At 41.1% G+C, this 14758-nt stretch overlaps 1 protein-coding gene and 1 pseudogene across 1 annotated transcript in view; one reads left to right on the forward strand and one right to left on the reverse strand.

Annotated features, from left to right (window-relative positions):
- The first annotated feature begins 719 nt into the window (after window positions 1-719).
- Window positions 720-14758, forward strand: part of LOC139741810 (cysteine-rich protein 1-like) — a 123181-nt gene continuing 109142 nt past the window's right edge. The window contains exons 1-2 of the mRNA XM_071652394.1: window positions 720-927; window positions 3608-3708. Coding sequence (XP_071508495.1) covers window positions 888-927; window positions 3608-3708 — 141 coding nt within the window. The 5' untranslated portion in view covers window positions 720-887. The remainder of the gene's footprint in view (window positions 928-3607; window positions 3709-14758) is intronic.
- LOC139741813 (zinc finger protein 862-like) lies at window positions 13806-14695 on the reverse strand (annotated as a pseudogene).

Below are 14758 nucleotides of genomic sequence, written 5' to 3' on the forward strand. Positions count from 1 at the left end.
TTCACTCATTTTGGAGTGACGTCAGGGATCACTCGAAGATTTTGGAGTGGATTTTTCTAGTGAGCCCTTCAGTCTAGGTAGCATATTTGAAAAAAAAAATTCAACAAAAAAGTAAGAAAAGTACATATCCAGGGACAATGGGAATGCTTAAATAGTGCTGTCTGTGCTTATATAAGCTTGTTCTGTGTGGAAGGGGGACACGCCTCCCACGCTATGGAGATTTTGCATTTTCAGAAATGAAATTCGTGATTTGATGCACACTTTGGGTGGGATTTTGGACAGTTTTCTATAAAAAAGAAACAAACAATTTTCCCTGTAAAAAAAGATGAAAGTTGGGGGTGCAGAAGCACCCCCAACTTTTATTTTTCATAGGGGTGCAGTGCTACGCCCCCCTGCTCCAAAAAGTCAGGGGTGCTGCAGCACCCCTAGCATCCCCGGCTCCCAGGGGCTTGGTCGAGTTACCTGACGGTGACACCGCCGCGCCGCTCTCAACGCTGCACGTTGGGGCCAGACCGACCAGAAAGATCGTGATTATTTCAAATTTTGAGAGTTTTATGGCGCAATTTTGGCATGATAGTGTGTTTTGTGATACAATGAAACCATACATACACATCAAATGTCGTAATTCAAACACTGATGAAATCACTGCAACCAAAGATAAACTGGCACTTTAATTACAACAGCGACCCTGCGTACGTACCGGTACCCGGTACCCGTACCGAGTCGGAGTACCAGTTATAGCGTGTTTCTGCAATTGAGCCAAGGTCTCTCGTTTCTCTCCCAGCGAAGATTCTTCAGTTTTGATGAATTCGATTCCCTCTGGCTTTGATTCTTCAGCTGTAATAAATTTGAGCGTGACAGCTGTAGGCTAATCTGTTTGGGTCATCATGTCACTCTGCGTCAAATGCACCAAACCCGTTTACTTTGGTAAGAAACATCAAGCCGTTCGTTTGACCTTGTTTATCTTGATTGTGTCCCACATGTTGCATTTCTTGTTAGCATTTGGTACTTGGTGTAGTAGGCCTACTGCAACGCAACGCCGGCGGGGGCAATATTTTTTTTTCCCAGTATGGGAAAGTCACTAGTGTGTGTAAAGTCTACGGCAGTCTACTTACAAAAAAGGGCTGAAACCTAAGACTATAGGGAGACAAATTGTGTTCGCATACCACAAATTACCAGTACAAAGTGTACTTCAAAAGCCCAATATGACCACCAATCTCGGCATCTCCTCGCTGTGCTGCGGCACGATGTGTTAGGGCTCTGATCATGGAGCTACCACTGAATAAAAGATGGACGGTGTTTCGAACCCCAGGTTGGGTTTTGCTCAACATCTTGTTTTCATTTACAAGTGGAAATAACACGGGTGGTTCTATAGTCCATCAAACCAAGTTTTGGTGATAAAAATAAAAAAGAGGGAGCAAATGAAGACAAAAATATTCTTCTTTCTCCCATCACGTGGGAAAAGAAAAGAAAACAATACGAGGCCCTGAGACCTATGGATTCCCACCGGTGCCTGTTAAACCTAATGACAATGATCTCCCCCTCCCCAAATAATGATGATTATAATGATGATAATAATAATAATAATAATAATGATAAGAGTAATAGTGATAATGATAACAGAATAATAATAATAATGATAATGTATACAGTCTGAAGCAGATAAACAGATGGTTCTATGACCTATCAAACCAAGTTTTGGTGATAAAAACAAAAAGGAGGGAGCAAATGAAGATGAAAATATTTTATTTTTCTCTCATAACGTAGGGAAAAGAAATATGAATGAAAAAACAACTAAAAACAAGGCCTTGAGACCAGCCGTGGATTTCCTCGGGTGCCTGCATGGATGCAAGAGCAGGGGGTAATTAATATCAAAGTCATAGTGTCAATAGTATCTCCTCGTTTCGACGGGAAGAATCTGTGGGCAGAACTTTCGGGGAATCTCATTTGCGTTTTTGTTAATTTTCGCTGAATGTTTGTTTTTGTTTTTTTGCGGAGGTGGAAATGTGTGTGTGTGCGTGTGGGGGGGGGGGGGGGTGAGGGGCAACAAGACAACTGTTGGACTTCAATGGGTGCAAATAACCCCTCGAAACTCAAGTTCTATTATAAAAGCAAGTAGTGGCGGGAACGATCCCAACCAATGGACTGGATCGCCGCGCACGTCCTACAAATGTAATATTGAATTTCTGGGAAGGGTGGTCATTTAGAAGACAACACAATTAACGAAAGAATGAGAAAACTTTGAAGAAATAAAAATGTGCAAAATCGTATTATGAGAAATAGATAAAACCCCTCAGACCCATGGATTTCCACGGATGCTGCTAGTATATATGTATACATATATGAATTACAATACAATTCTCTTTGAAGTTACTTGCTCAAAAGTCAAAAGGTCAAGTGAAAGTTTTAAATTTCACTTGAGTTCCATATTTCAAAAGTGACTCAAGGTATCATCATGAAACTTAGTACATATTTATGCATATTCTACCTGACAGTGATTCTCTTGGAAATTTTAGGGTTACAGGATCAAAGGCTGCGTTAAAATGCGAAAATTTTACAATCTAATACTGAAATTATACTTTCTCCATACTGAACAGTCGTCATAGCACCATTTCTAGTTTAAGTAACGTCATCAAATGGAGAAAATTAAAACCTGTTCAATGATTCTGCACTCTTTCCATAACAGGGGATATTTTTGAAGATGTTACTGAATCTATCACCATTTTTTTCTTTCTTTTTCTGTATCAATCTCAAGTACCGTATGTCAAGTTGAAAGAAATTTGACATAATTTCAGTTTTAAACTCTTCAGATATACAAAATGCAAGGTATAATGAACCTAAGAATATATTTTGATTTTGTGATGAATATTATGATAATATGATAGGCTTATCAAAATCAATGAGATTGTATAATATTGCAGAATGTTTGATGAAGTTGCAGGGGTTAACACATAAAACAAAACTTGAAAGCATGACAACCCTTTCCATGAATATCTGAACTCATTGTGAGAGAATATTTGTTACATCTAACTGATTTGCTATGATGTTTCTTGTCTGATATATGGTATGTATGGCCAATCAGGAATGTTTGAGAAGTCACACATTCGACATTTCTAGAGTAGTGCAATGAGTTTGGACATCCAATACACTCTTGTAGTTGTATGTACGTACTGTTTAGAAGTTTCATTGCCTGAGTGACATTGCGTGAGTGTCTGTTTGCATGAGCTACAAGTTGTACATAGAATATATTCAAGGCTCTTATAAAAATGCATTACTATCAGACTATTATAGTATTTCCCTGCACTATTTAACATACATTGTATACATACAATTACAATGTACACCCCTTTTGAATATGTAGATCTACACTGACACTTGTCCTTGAGATAGTATGTGCACTAGTTCATTCATTTCTTTCTGTTTCTTATATGTAATGATGATGATCAGGTCACAGTGTTAATCAAAAGCATTTCAAAGTGTGATTTTGTTTATGTGTGTGTTTGTGTGTGTGTGTGTGTGTGTGCATTTTTTTTTTTTTTTTTTTTTTGGGGGGGGGGTTCATATCCTGTGTGATTTCTGTCTTTAAATTTTATGTCCACATCACAAGCTGAGAAACTGGTAGCCCTGGGTCATGACTGGCACAAGACTTGTTTCACCTGTACCAATGAGGCCTGTAACAAAAGACTGAATGCTGGAGAACAGCTAGAGGTATGTCATGTGAACACTCTTCCCATCTTCCTCTCTTTAAATTTGTTTATCTTATAAGTTTCCATTGCACTTGTTCCCTCTTGACAGGATGAAGCCAATATGAATGCTGCTTGATGGGCTCATTGTCACCAACATGCTATTACGTAAAGACCGTACAAGACATGGTGGTGGTGTGGCTGTATGTATTTCCAAAAGATTCAATTGCAATGTATAGAATAAGAGACAGTTTGAATTCATCTACTTTAGAATGCCTTTGGTTTGAATTGCATTATCCAAATAAGCCTTCCATCCTTGTTGGGGAGTCTTACAGACCTCCAAATTCTTACATTGATTTCTTCAGTGAACTAGACAGGAATTCGGACTCTGCTCTGAACATATGGGTTGTATTATATTAGGTGATTTCACTTGTAATTGTATGCCACACCAATATGATGTGAATGCTAAAAGTTATGTTTTATATAAATATACAGACTATTAACTAAGTCAGTTAATTGATACTGCCACAAGAGTAACAAACACTACTTCGACTTTAATTGACATATTTGTATCAGACAAAGAACTTTACAGCAAATGGGGAATATTTGAGACTAGCATTAGTGATAATTTTTTGGTGTGTGCAATTCGAGACTTCAGTGCAAAGATGCATAAAAAATCTGAATATGCAGAATTTTGCTCATTCGAAAAATCAATGAGGAATTTCATAGTGATTTGAGAAGTGTTCCATGGCAGGTCATAAAAGATGTAAATGACGATGATGCATGGGATATGTGGTTGACTCTTTTCAATAATGTTATCGACAAGCACATACCTTTGAGTAAAAAGCGCATAAGAAAAAAAAGACCATGTCCATGGATATCTCAGGAAGTTGTCAGTTGATGACGGAACGTGATAAATTTCTCAAAGCTGCTAAAGCTAACAATAGTCATGATCTTTGAAATGCCTGTAAATATCTAAAGAATATAGTTACTCATGTCATGAAAATAAGGAAAAACAATATTATAACACTAACCAAATTTTACAAAATCATTAGTAAGAAAATGTGGAAGAGCTTAAGAGAACTTATGCCTAACTCATCACCTCTTTCTCCCATTACCATAAAGGTTGATGGTGGAGAAGTAACCGACAAGACAAATATTGCTGAAGCATTCAAAAACTGCAAACTTTTAAAGATGACAAAGAATGTTATTGCGGAATCTCTTTGTGTTATTATAAGCAAATCCCTGTCTACGGGAGATGTTCCGCGAGAATGGAAAAAGGTAGTACCAATATTTAAAGCAGTAGATATTTCTTCGTTGAATAATACCACCCCATTTCAATCTTACCAACTGTGAGTAAAATTATCGAGAGGGCTGTACATCAACATCTGAGCGAATTCTTGAATGCAAATGATTTATTACACCCTAATTAATCTGGTTTTAGACCATTTCATTCCACAGCAAGTGCTCTTGCAAAATTTGTGAATGAGTGGTCATTGAAATCAAATTGCTGGAGTTGCCTACATGGATCTTCGGAAGGCATTTTATACTGCAGACCACGACCTACTTTTACATGAATCAAAGTGTGTAGGGTGTAGCAAAATGACTAATTGATTGATTCAAATCATATTTAAGTGATACTGTAGATAGCAAGTGACCCAATACAGTGTACTCCCGTTATAATGAACACGGTTATAACGAAATTTCATTATAACGAAGTAAAACTTCTGGTCCCAAAATTATCGCCATTGAAGTCTATGGTACAAAATTCGCTTATGACGAACACGGTTATAGCGAAATTCTCGTTATAACAAAGTCTTTTCTGAGCACCACTGACAAAGAAAAACAAAAGAAATGTGCTCCGTTATAACGAAATGCGGATCACTTCCGAAAATACGTAGCGGAACAAGCATTTATAGCGTCTCTACATGGGCGAACGCTTCTCATCACTGTGTACGTGTTCGCTCCTTGTGTCCTGCACCTTCGAAATAACTAACTTTTCTCATTTTTAGCTCACCTGAGCCAAAGGCTCAAGTGAGCTATTGCGATCGCCCTTCGTCCGGCGTCGTGCGTCGTGCGTCGTCCGTCGTCCGTCGTCCGTCGTCCGTCGTCCGTCGTGCGTCGTGCGTAAACTTTTTACATTTTCATCTTCTTCTTGAAAACCCCAAGACCGATTTTCATCAAACTTGGCAGGTAGCATCCCTAGGGGGTTAGGAACTCAATTTGTTAAAATGGGCACCATGCCCCACCCAGGGGGCCCCCAGGGGGCCCAAACCCCCCAAAATTAAGGAATCTGTAAAAATCTTCTTCTCTAGAACCAGAAGTGATAGAGCTAAGTTAATACTATGAGTTAGTACATTGATGACTGTAGTTTCAAGTTTGTTCATGGCAGAATCAGGGGTGCCCCCCTTGGGACCCAGGGGAGGGGGGTGGGGAAGGGTTCTAATGGGGCCTAAATTGTACATTTTCATCTTCTTCTTGAGAACCCCATGACCCATTTTCACCAAACTTGGCAGGTAGCATCCCTAGGGGGTTAGGAACTCCATTTGTTATAATGGGCACCATGACCCACCCAGGGGGCCCCCAGGGGGCCCCCAGGGGGCCCAAACCCCCCAAAATTAAGGAATCCGCAAAAATCTTCTTCTCTAGAACCAGAAGTGATAGAGCTAGGTTGATACTATGAGTTAGCACATTGATGACTGTAGTTTCAAGTTTGTTCATGGCAGAATCAGGGGTGCCCCCCTTGGGACCCAGGGGGGGGGGAGGGGGTGAGGAGGGGTCCTAATGGGGCCTAAATTGTACATTTTTATCTTCTTCTTGAGAACCCCATGACCCATTTTCACCAAACTTGGCAGGTAGCATCCCTAGGGGGTTAGGATCTCAATTTGTTAAAATGGGCACCATGCCCCGCCCAGGGGGCCCCCAGGGGGCCCAAACCCCCCAAATGAAGGAATCTTTAAAAATCTTCTCTAGAATCAGAAGTTATAGAGCTGAGATAATACTATGAGTGAGTGCATTAATGACTGTAGTTTCAAGTTTGTTCATAGGAGATCCAGGGGTGCCCCTCTTGGGGGTAGGGGGGGGGGGTGGTTGGAAGGGTCCAAATGGGGGCCTGAATTGTACATTTTCATCTTCTTCCTGAAAACCTCATGATGGATTTTTGTCAAACTTGGCAGGTAGCATCCCTAGGTGGTCAGGATCTCAATTTATCAAACTGGGGACCATACCCCACCCAGAGGGCCCCAGGGGGCCCCAATTCCCCCAAATTAAGGAATCTTGAAAAAATTGGGCCCTTATTGTACATTTTCATCTTCCACTTGAGAATGCCTCGTCAAATTTTGGTAGAGCTGTGAATAATTTAGATTAGTGACTGCGTGAAAGGTGAACTTGCGATACTCAGGTGAGCGCTAGACCCGCGGGTCTCTTGTTTTATTTTTTTTATTTACAAACCTTCGGAGGAATAACAAACCTTATTTCACTGTCGGATTAAAAAACCTTCGGAACAGTGAACCTTTCTCATTTTTTGTCTCGCCCACCGGAGGTGAAGGCGAGACTAAGGGATCCAAATGGCGTCCGTCCGTCGTCCATCCGTCGTCCGTCCGTCGTCCGTCCGTCGTCCGTCGTCCGTCACAAATGTTAAAGTTTACCTGCAAGACTCTCTTATGATGCATAACTTGGCAACTGTTACAGCAATGGCAGCCACACTTGGGTGATAGAAGCACTAGGGGTATCTTCATGTTATGGTGTTGTCAGAGGTCATGTGATGATGTCAAAGGTCATTTGAGGTCATATATTAAAGAGTATGTGCAAGACTCTCTTTTCTATGTTAAAGTTTACCTGCAAGACTCTCTTTTGACAAATAACTTCACATAAGTTGCTTGGATTGCAACCTAACTTGGGTCATAGATGCACTGGGGGTACCTTCATGCAATGGTGCCGTTGGAGGTCACAGGATAAGGTCAAAGGTCATTTGAGGTCATACGTTAAAGTTTACTTGCAAGACTCTCTTATCACATGTAACTCGACACATGTTGCTACAATGGCAATCAAACTTGGGTGATGGATGCACTTGGGGTACCTTCATGTTATGGTGCCGTAAGAGGTCACACGATAAGGTCAAAGGTCATTTGAGGTCATACGTTAAAGTTTACTTGCAAGACTCTCTTATCACACGTAACTCAGCACATGTTGCTACAATGGCAATCAAACTTGGGTGATGGTAGATGTCTCTTGGGAAGTTGAAGGTAACCACAAGGTCAAAGGTTACAGACAGGGGTCAATGAACTTTTAGGGCCCAATGTTAAGTTTTTAGGGCGCATTTCGTTTATGGCTCATAACTTTTGATCCCTTTGTCCGTTTGTGACCAAACTTGGATGGAAAATGTCCCTTGGGGAGGTGAAGGTCGTCACAAGGTCAAAGGTCACAGACAGGGGCCAACAAACTTTTAGGGCCCAATGTTATGTTTTTAGGGCACATTTTGATTGTGGCTCATAACTTTTGATCCCTATGTTCGTTTGTGACCAAACTTGGACAGTAGATGTCCCTTGGGGAGTTAAAGGTCATCACAAGGTCAAAGGTCACAGAAAGGGGTCAACAAATTTTTAGGGCCCAATGTTAAGTTTTTATGGCGCGTTTTGATTACGGCTCATTACTTTTGATCCCTTTGTCCGTTTGTGACCAAACTTGGATGGTAAATGTCCCTTAGGGTGTTCAAGGTCACCACAAGGTCAAAGGTCATAAGCAGGTCAATTAACTTCTGGGAGTTATAAAAAATATTAATTCCTTGTACGCGAATGGGCGAGACACAATTTGGCAATTGCCTTGTTTTCATTTACAAACCTTCGGAATGACGAAACTCATTTCATTTTCCGATAAACGAGCCATCGGAAAACGAACAATATACCGGTATTTATATCTAAATCATGAACTTTCGGAATAACAAATCGTCGGAAGAGCGAAGCTTCAAAATACCAAACAAACCTTAGGATTCCCGGGAATGGCGAAACTTCGGAACAAAGAGTCTTTTGGAGTAACGAACTTTAGTGAAAAACGAATCTTTGGAATAGCGAACTGTAATGGAATCCTAAACCATCATTTTCTATACGACTTATTGTGTGACAACAAACAACTTTATGCTCTCTTTTAAATGTAATATCCAAACAAAATCAAAAAGGTACCATCACATTTCATATAGCTAATTTCCAGTGTATGATGAGTATTCAACAAACAGAATATGATATATGCGTGGTCTCCTTGTTTTTGTTATATATTGTATTTGTTCGGTTATAACGAAATTTCGTCATAACGAAAGAAAATGGCCGGTCCCGAGCATTTCGTTATAACGGGAGTGCACTGTATATTCAAAGGAGCTAAGTCCCATCCTTCAACTATCAAATTAGGTGTACCACAGGGGTCAATTCTTGGTCCCCTTTTTAGCTCACCTGAGCCGAAGGCTGTAGTGAGCTACAGTGAAACCCCGTTATAACGAGGTCCGTGGGACCGGCGATATTACCTCGTTATAACCGGTACCTCGTTATATCCGTACGCACCAAATACAAAGAAAAACATAAGCACGACATCATCATATATACCAATCAATGAAATTTAAGAACATCCTATTGCATTGTTATTACACAATTATGGATCATTATCATTGAGAGAATAAAGGGAAATTATATGTGAATTAGACGAAAGAGTGGGGCTGAAATGAGTTAAATTTTTATTGTAATAATTCTTGTTTGTGAAGTTTTTCTAAACACCAGCGCAAATAGAGTAACATACAGGCCTTGTTTAACGTAACTCGCAAGGTATAATTTTACGCTGTTGGTGCCCAGCGGGAATGTGATGATTTCATGAATCATTTCGGCTGTAGTCTTGTACAATGTATGATCGTTGCGCCAGAAGGGATTAAAAATGCGTTCTTTATTTTCTTCAAAAAATCTCTTCGCGTTTTGGACATAAGTTCTTGAGAAATATGCGACAGGATTGAATGTGGAAGGTTGTGACCTTTTTACGCAAATCTGTACCTGGTAGACCATTCTGAAAGAAATAAAAATATTTATTGTGAAATGCAGTGTTAAAATTGTGCTTATGAACAAACCCAGATCTATTCAAACTAATGAATGCGTTTCTTTCTTTTTCTGATTTAGGTTAACATGCGTCATTCAACATTTTTTTTACGCTACTGTCACCTGGCGAGATCGCGATGATTTCAGAGTAACATACATGCGTTGTTTACCGTTAACTTGCGAGGTATTTTACTCTGTTGGTGCCCAGTGGGAATTCGATAATTTCATGAATAATTTTGGCATTAATTTTATACAATGTATAGTCATTGCGCCCGGAGGGATTAATAATGCGTTTTTCTTTTTTTTTCCAAAAAACTCTTCGCGTTTTGTACATCGATTCCGTTCTTGAACTGTTAAATGCGTTTGTTTCTATTTCCGAACACCGAATAAGTAGGTTAACATGCATTATTCAACTATCTTTGATGCTACTGTCACCCGGCGAGATAGCGATGATTTCACTTATTTTTTCGGCTTCAATCATACACACTCATATTTAAATCATCATTTGTTAAATGATAATGAACAAATCCAGATCTATTCAAACTAGTAAATGCGTTTGTTTCTTTTTCTAAACACCGATTAAGTAGGTCAACATGCGTTATTCAACTATTTTTACGCTACCGTCACCCGGCGGGATTGCGATGATTTCATTAATTATTTCGGCTTTAATCATACAGTACACACTCATATTCAAATTATCATTTGTTAAATGATAATGAACAAATCCAGATCTATTCAAACTAATAAATGCATTTGTTTCTTTTTCTGAACACCGATTAAGTAGGTTAACATGCGTTATTCAACAATTTTTACGCTACTGTCACCCGGCGGGATCGCGATGATTTCAGTAATCATTTCGGCTTTAACCATCCGCACTCATATTTGCTAACCAGCAAAAGAACTGGAAGTCGGAACTAAAAATAGAAAGGATATAATGATGAGTTGCACACGCATTTCAATTGTTCATTTTTTGCCACAAGTGTCGCTACATGAAAAGTTTTTGAATGCGTTATCCTTTTTTTTTTCCTCGTTGCGCTGTGATCTGACCTAATATCACGCACGCGTATCTCGCGAAAAAAAAAAAATCGAATGATTGTTTAATGATTCAGTAGGAACATCGGAAGGCATTCCTGTGTCTTATCGCGTGGTTTAGAAGAAAATATGGAAGGAGTGGTTCTCTGCAAAACGGGAAAAAGACGTGGATAGCGTGAATTCGGTTTTCAATGTTTCGTTTGTCGCGTGTTTGAAAGCGACAATTTAGTCAAGAAATGGAACCTCGTTATATCCGATCAAATTGCTTATGTTTTTCTTTATCATGATGCACCGAAATTGTCCTCGTTATAACCGGAATCTCGTTATAACCGAACTCGTTATAACCGATTCGTTCTGTCATAGGTTTACACGCAAAGGAAAACGGGACCGACGCGATCACCTCGTTGTAAGCGGTTCCTCGTTATAACTGAACTCGTTATAACGGGGTTTCACTGTATTTGCTTATATCGTTCTTCGTCCTGTGTCCGGCGTCCGTCATGCGTAAACTTTTTACATTTTTGTCTCTTTCTTGAAAACCTCTTGATGAGTTTCCCCAAACTTGGCAGGTAGCATTCCAAGGGGGTTAGGATCTCAGTTTGTTCAAATGGACACCATGCCCCTCCTGGGGGGCCCCCAAGGGGGCCCAACCCCTCCCCCCCCAAAAAAAAAAAACAACAACAACAACAACAAAACAGAATCTTTAAGAATCTCCTCTAAAACCAAAAGTGATATAGCTAGAAAGTTATTACTATGAGTTAGTACATTGATGACTGTAGTTTCAAGTTTGTTCATGGCAGATTTAGGGGTGCCCCCTTTGGGGCCCAGGGGAGGAGGGTGGGGAGGCCCAAATTGGGACCTAAAATGTGAAAGGTAGCATCTGTAGGGGGACAGGATCTCAATTTGTTCAACTGGGCACAATATTTCCCTATGGGCCCCAGGGAAAGCCAAGCCCCCCCCCCCCCCCCCATTAAAAAATAATATAAAAACCTTCTTCTCTCTAACCAGAAGTGATAGAGCAAGTTGGTACATTGATGACTGCAGTTTCAAATGTGTTTATGGAAGGAAAAGGGGTGCCCCTCTTGGTGCTGTGGAGGGGGGGGGGGGTTCCAGGGATTTCAAACTTGGCAGGTAGCATCCCGAGGGGTATAGGATCTCTGTTTGTTAAAATGGGCACCCCCCTGGATGCCCTATGGGGCCCACCCCCCCCCCCCCCCCCTTGAGGAATCTTTAGAAAAAAAAATCTTCTCTAGAACCAGTTCAGTGATAGAGCTCAAATTAATACCATGAGTAAGTATATTGATGATCATAGATTCAAATTTGTTCATGTCAGCTCCAGGCTTTACCCCCTTGGAGCCTGGGATTTTCCAGCATGCAGGAGAAAAACTTAAAATTGAAGGTGATCCCTGCAACACTCTATCTTTTTATCTTGGAGCGAGCAGGAGAGAGATCTCCCTTGACCACTAACTTAAAATCCACGACCACATCTCTCCAGCCAAGAGCCAAGAGGGTGGTGACTCATGGAGTGTATGTTCACATTTTGGTCTTTTTCTGTGTCCAGTAATTCTTAATGCATTCATACTTCAACAAGTATGCCCGCAAGCAATTGCTCAAGGCCATGTCACACATTTCCAGGCAAACTACGCGGGCTTGTTGCAAGGAGGAATTTTCCAGCACGCTGGAGAATTTTCCACGGGCGGACAAGAATGTTTGTGAGTTTCGCACTTGTTTCTTACCTACTAGACGCTTGCTATTTACCTTCTACTTATGCGTGTATTCCGTGTGACCTGCATGAGAGCTTCAAACTGATCTGTTTTCTGTAAAACTGATCCGTTAAACTGATCCGTTTTCTGTTACGAGCGATTTAAGAGTGCTGAGAAGTATCTGCGTTGGAGTTGCCTGAGAGGTGCTGCTGGTAAGGGTCTCCTACTGGTGTTCTCTGCGAGCGAACCCCCACAACTCACTCGGGACAAGTTTTGAGCATGTGCAAGGCCTTGTCATACCGTATCTGGGGAAGTGTTGCGGCTTGACCTGCGGGGAAATAAATTTGCTACCCGAGCTGTCCGCAGTTGGTCCGCACCTGACAGTACCTAGCGCGTATCTCGCCTGTAGTTGCCCGGAAGTGTGCACGCAAATCCGATTTAACCGCAGCCAAGTTTTGAGCATGCCCAAAACTTTTTTGGGGTGAGTTCCAGGGATGCCCCGAGAGGCCCATGCAGAACGCCTGTAGGAGGCCCTTAGCGGCAGCACCTCCCAGGCAACTCCCTCGCAGATACTTCGCAGTCCCCGTATGCAACCAAGATAATGACATTCTGCGAGAGTTCTGCCATTCCTTCACTGAGTTTTCAGCCCCCACGTGCCTGGCACACAGGTCACACAGTATACCCACAAGTAGAATTTAAGTAGAACGTGTCCAGCAAGTAAGACACATGCACTGACTTGTCCAAATCCTTGTCCACCCTCAGAAAATTGTCCAGTATGCTGGAAAATCCCTACACGCAACAAGCCCGCATAGCTTGCCTGGAAAGGTGTGACAGGGGCTAAACATGGTTGCAGGTAAAAGATTTGCATGCCCACCTCCGGGCGACTATGAGTAAGATACGTACTAGGTACTGTCATGTGCGGATCATCTGCGGGGAACCTGCGAGTAGTAAAAATTGTTCTTCGCAAGTCTCACACAAGACAGCATGTCAACCTTCACAGAGCTCCTCCAATCACACTTGACCCGCTTCATACAGCTGAATCCATGTTCACAAGCTGCAGTGGAGAGAAGCAGGACGGTGAGGATTTCAACAAGGTGCATGAAGTTTGGGATATGTGCCTTCAGCTCTTCATCCAGCATGATGTCCGTCCACGCGTTGTGTCTCTTCATTGTGGGCAAACTACTGACATACAACTTTGCTTCTTGCCACTAAAATCTAACTGCAATTCTAATGTGAAAAGACCCAGTACCAAAAAAAGCAGGTTTTTTAATATTACAATTTTCAGTTGAAAATCAAGTACTAGTACTGATCGGTAATACTGATTACCTGTTTGCCTCAAACTCCTCTTCCATCTCTGTCCTTTTCAGTTGTTGTCCCCTAAATACAGTCTGGTCCTTTGATTCTCCCATCTCATCCAGGAATGACTGGAGATACATTCCTGGCTTCTTTGCCAGACTTCCTAGTTGGAAGGAGGTTGCGTCCACTGCACGTGAAGCTTCTGCAAGGCTGGATGAATCCTTCTGCAGATTTTGGCTCAACCTGCAGAAATCATGAAGACAAGAAAAAAAATCAAATAAGTTAACAGTTCTATATGTGTACTCTTTCATGCAATACATGTTTACGATAAATACGTAAGTTAATTTTCCTGCTGCGCTTCATAATCACTCCCGTGTCCTGCCTTAGAAAATCAAAAGAAAATAAGTAAAACAAAACAGGAACAATTGTTTATCAAATGAATTCTATTATATGTCAACTTTATTTGTTTTCAAGAAATTTGACCCCTGACTTTACATTTTGTAATTTCTTGCATTAAGTAATTGCAAAATCTGGATTGTATGTCTGAAACAAGACAGTGCAGGTATGTACAGGTGTAGAGCTACTAACAATGGAACACAATTGTCAACATACTTGCTCATACTGTCGAGGATGTCTTGCAAGAAGAACATGAACTTGAGTGTTGGGAAATCTGTCATGATCTTCAGGATTTATTTGGCTTTCCCTTGAATGTCAGCACTTGATGTAGGTGGCTCATCAGCGGGGCAAAGTTTTTCGTGATTGCATCCAGAGCATTCCCCAGATGAGCAAGCCATCTAGTTCCTTGTGTGCGCTGAGGTTTCCTGACCTTTTCGCCGCCCATCATTTCTGCCATCTCATGCAGCTCTCTGTACAGCTTTGGAGAAACCTTGTACAGTTTGTAGTTCATCTCCATCATGTCCAGGATGTCGCGGACCAATTTACAATCTTTGATGACATCCCCGGCTGAAAGTTCCAGTCG

The sequence above is a fragment of the Diadema antillarum genome, unplaced genomic scaffold, assembly GCF_040938485.1.
Source record: "Diadema antillarum isolate AM-2024a unplaced genomic scaffold, OU_Dant_1.0 seq00000955_RagTag, whole genome shotgun sequence".
In the NCBI taxonomy this organism is placed as follows: Eukaryota; Metazoa; Echinodermata; class Echinoidea; order Diadematoida; family Diadematidae; genus Diadema; species Diadema antillarum.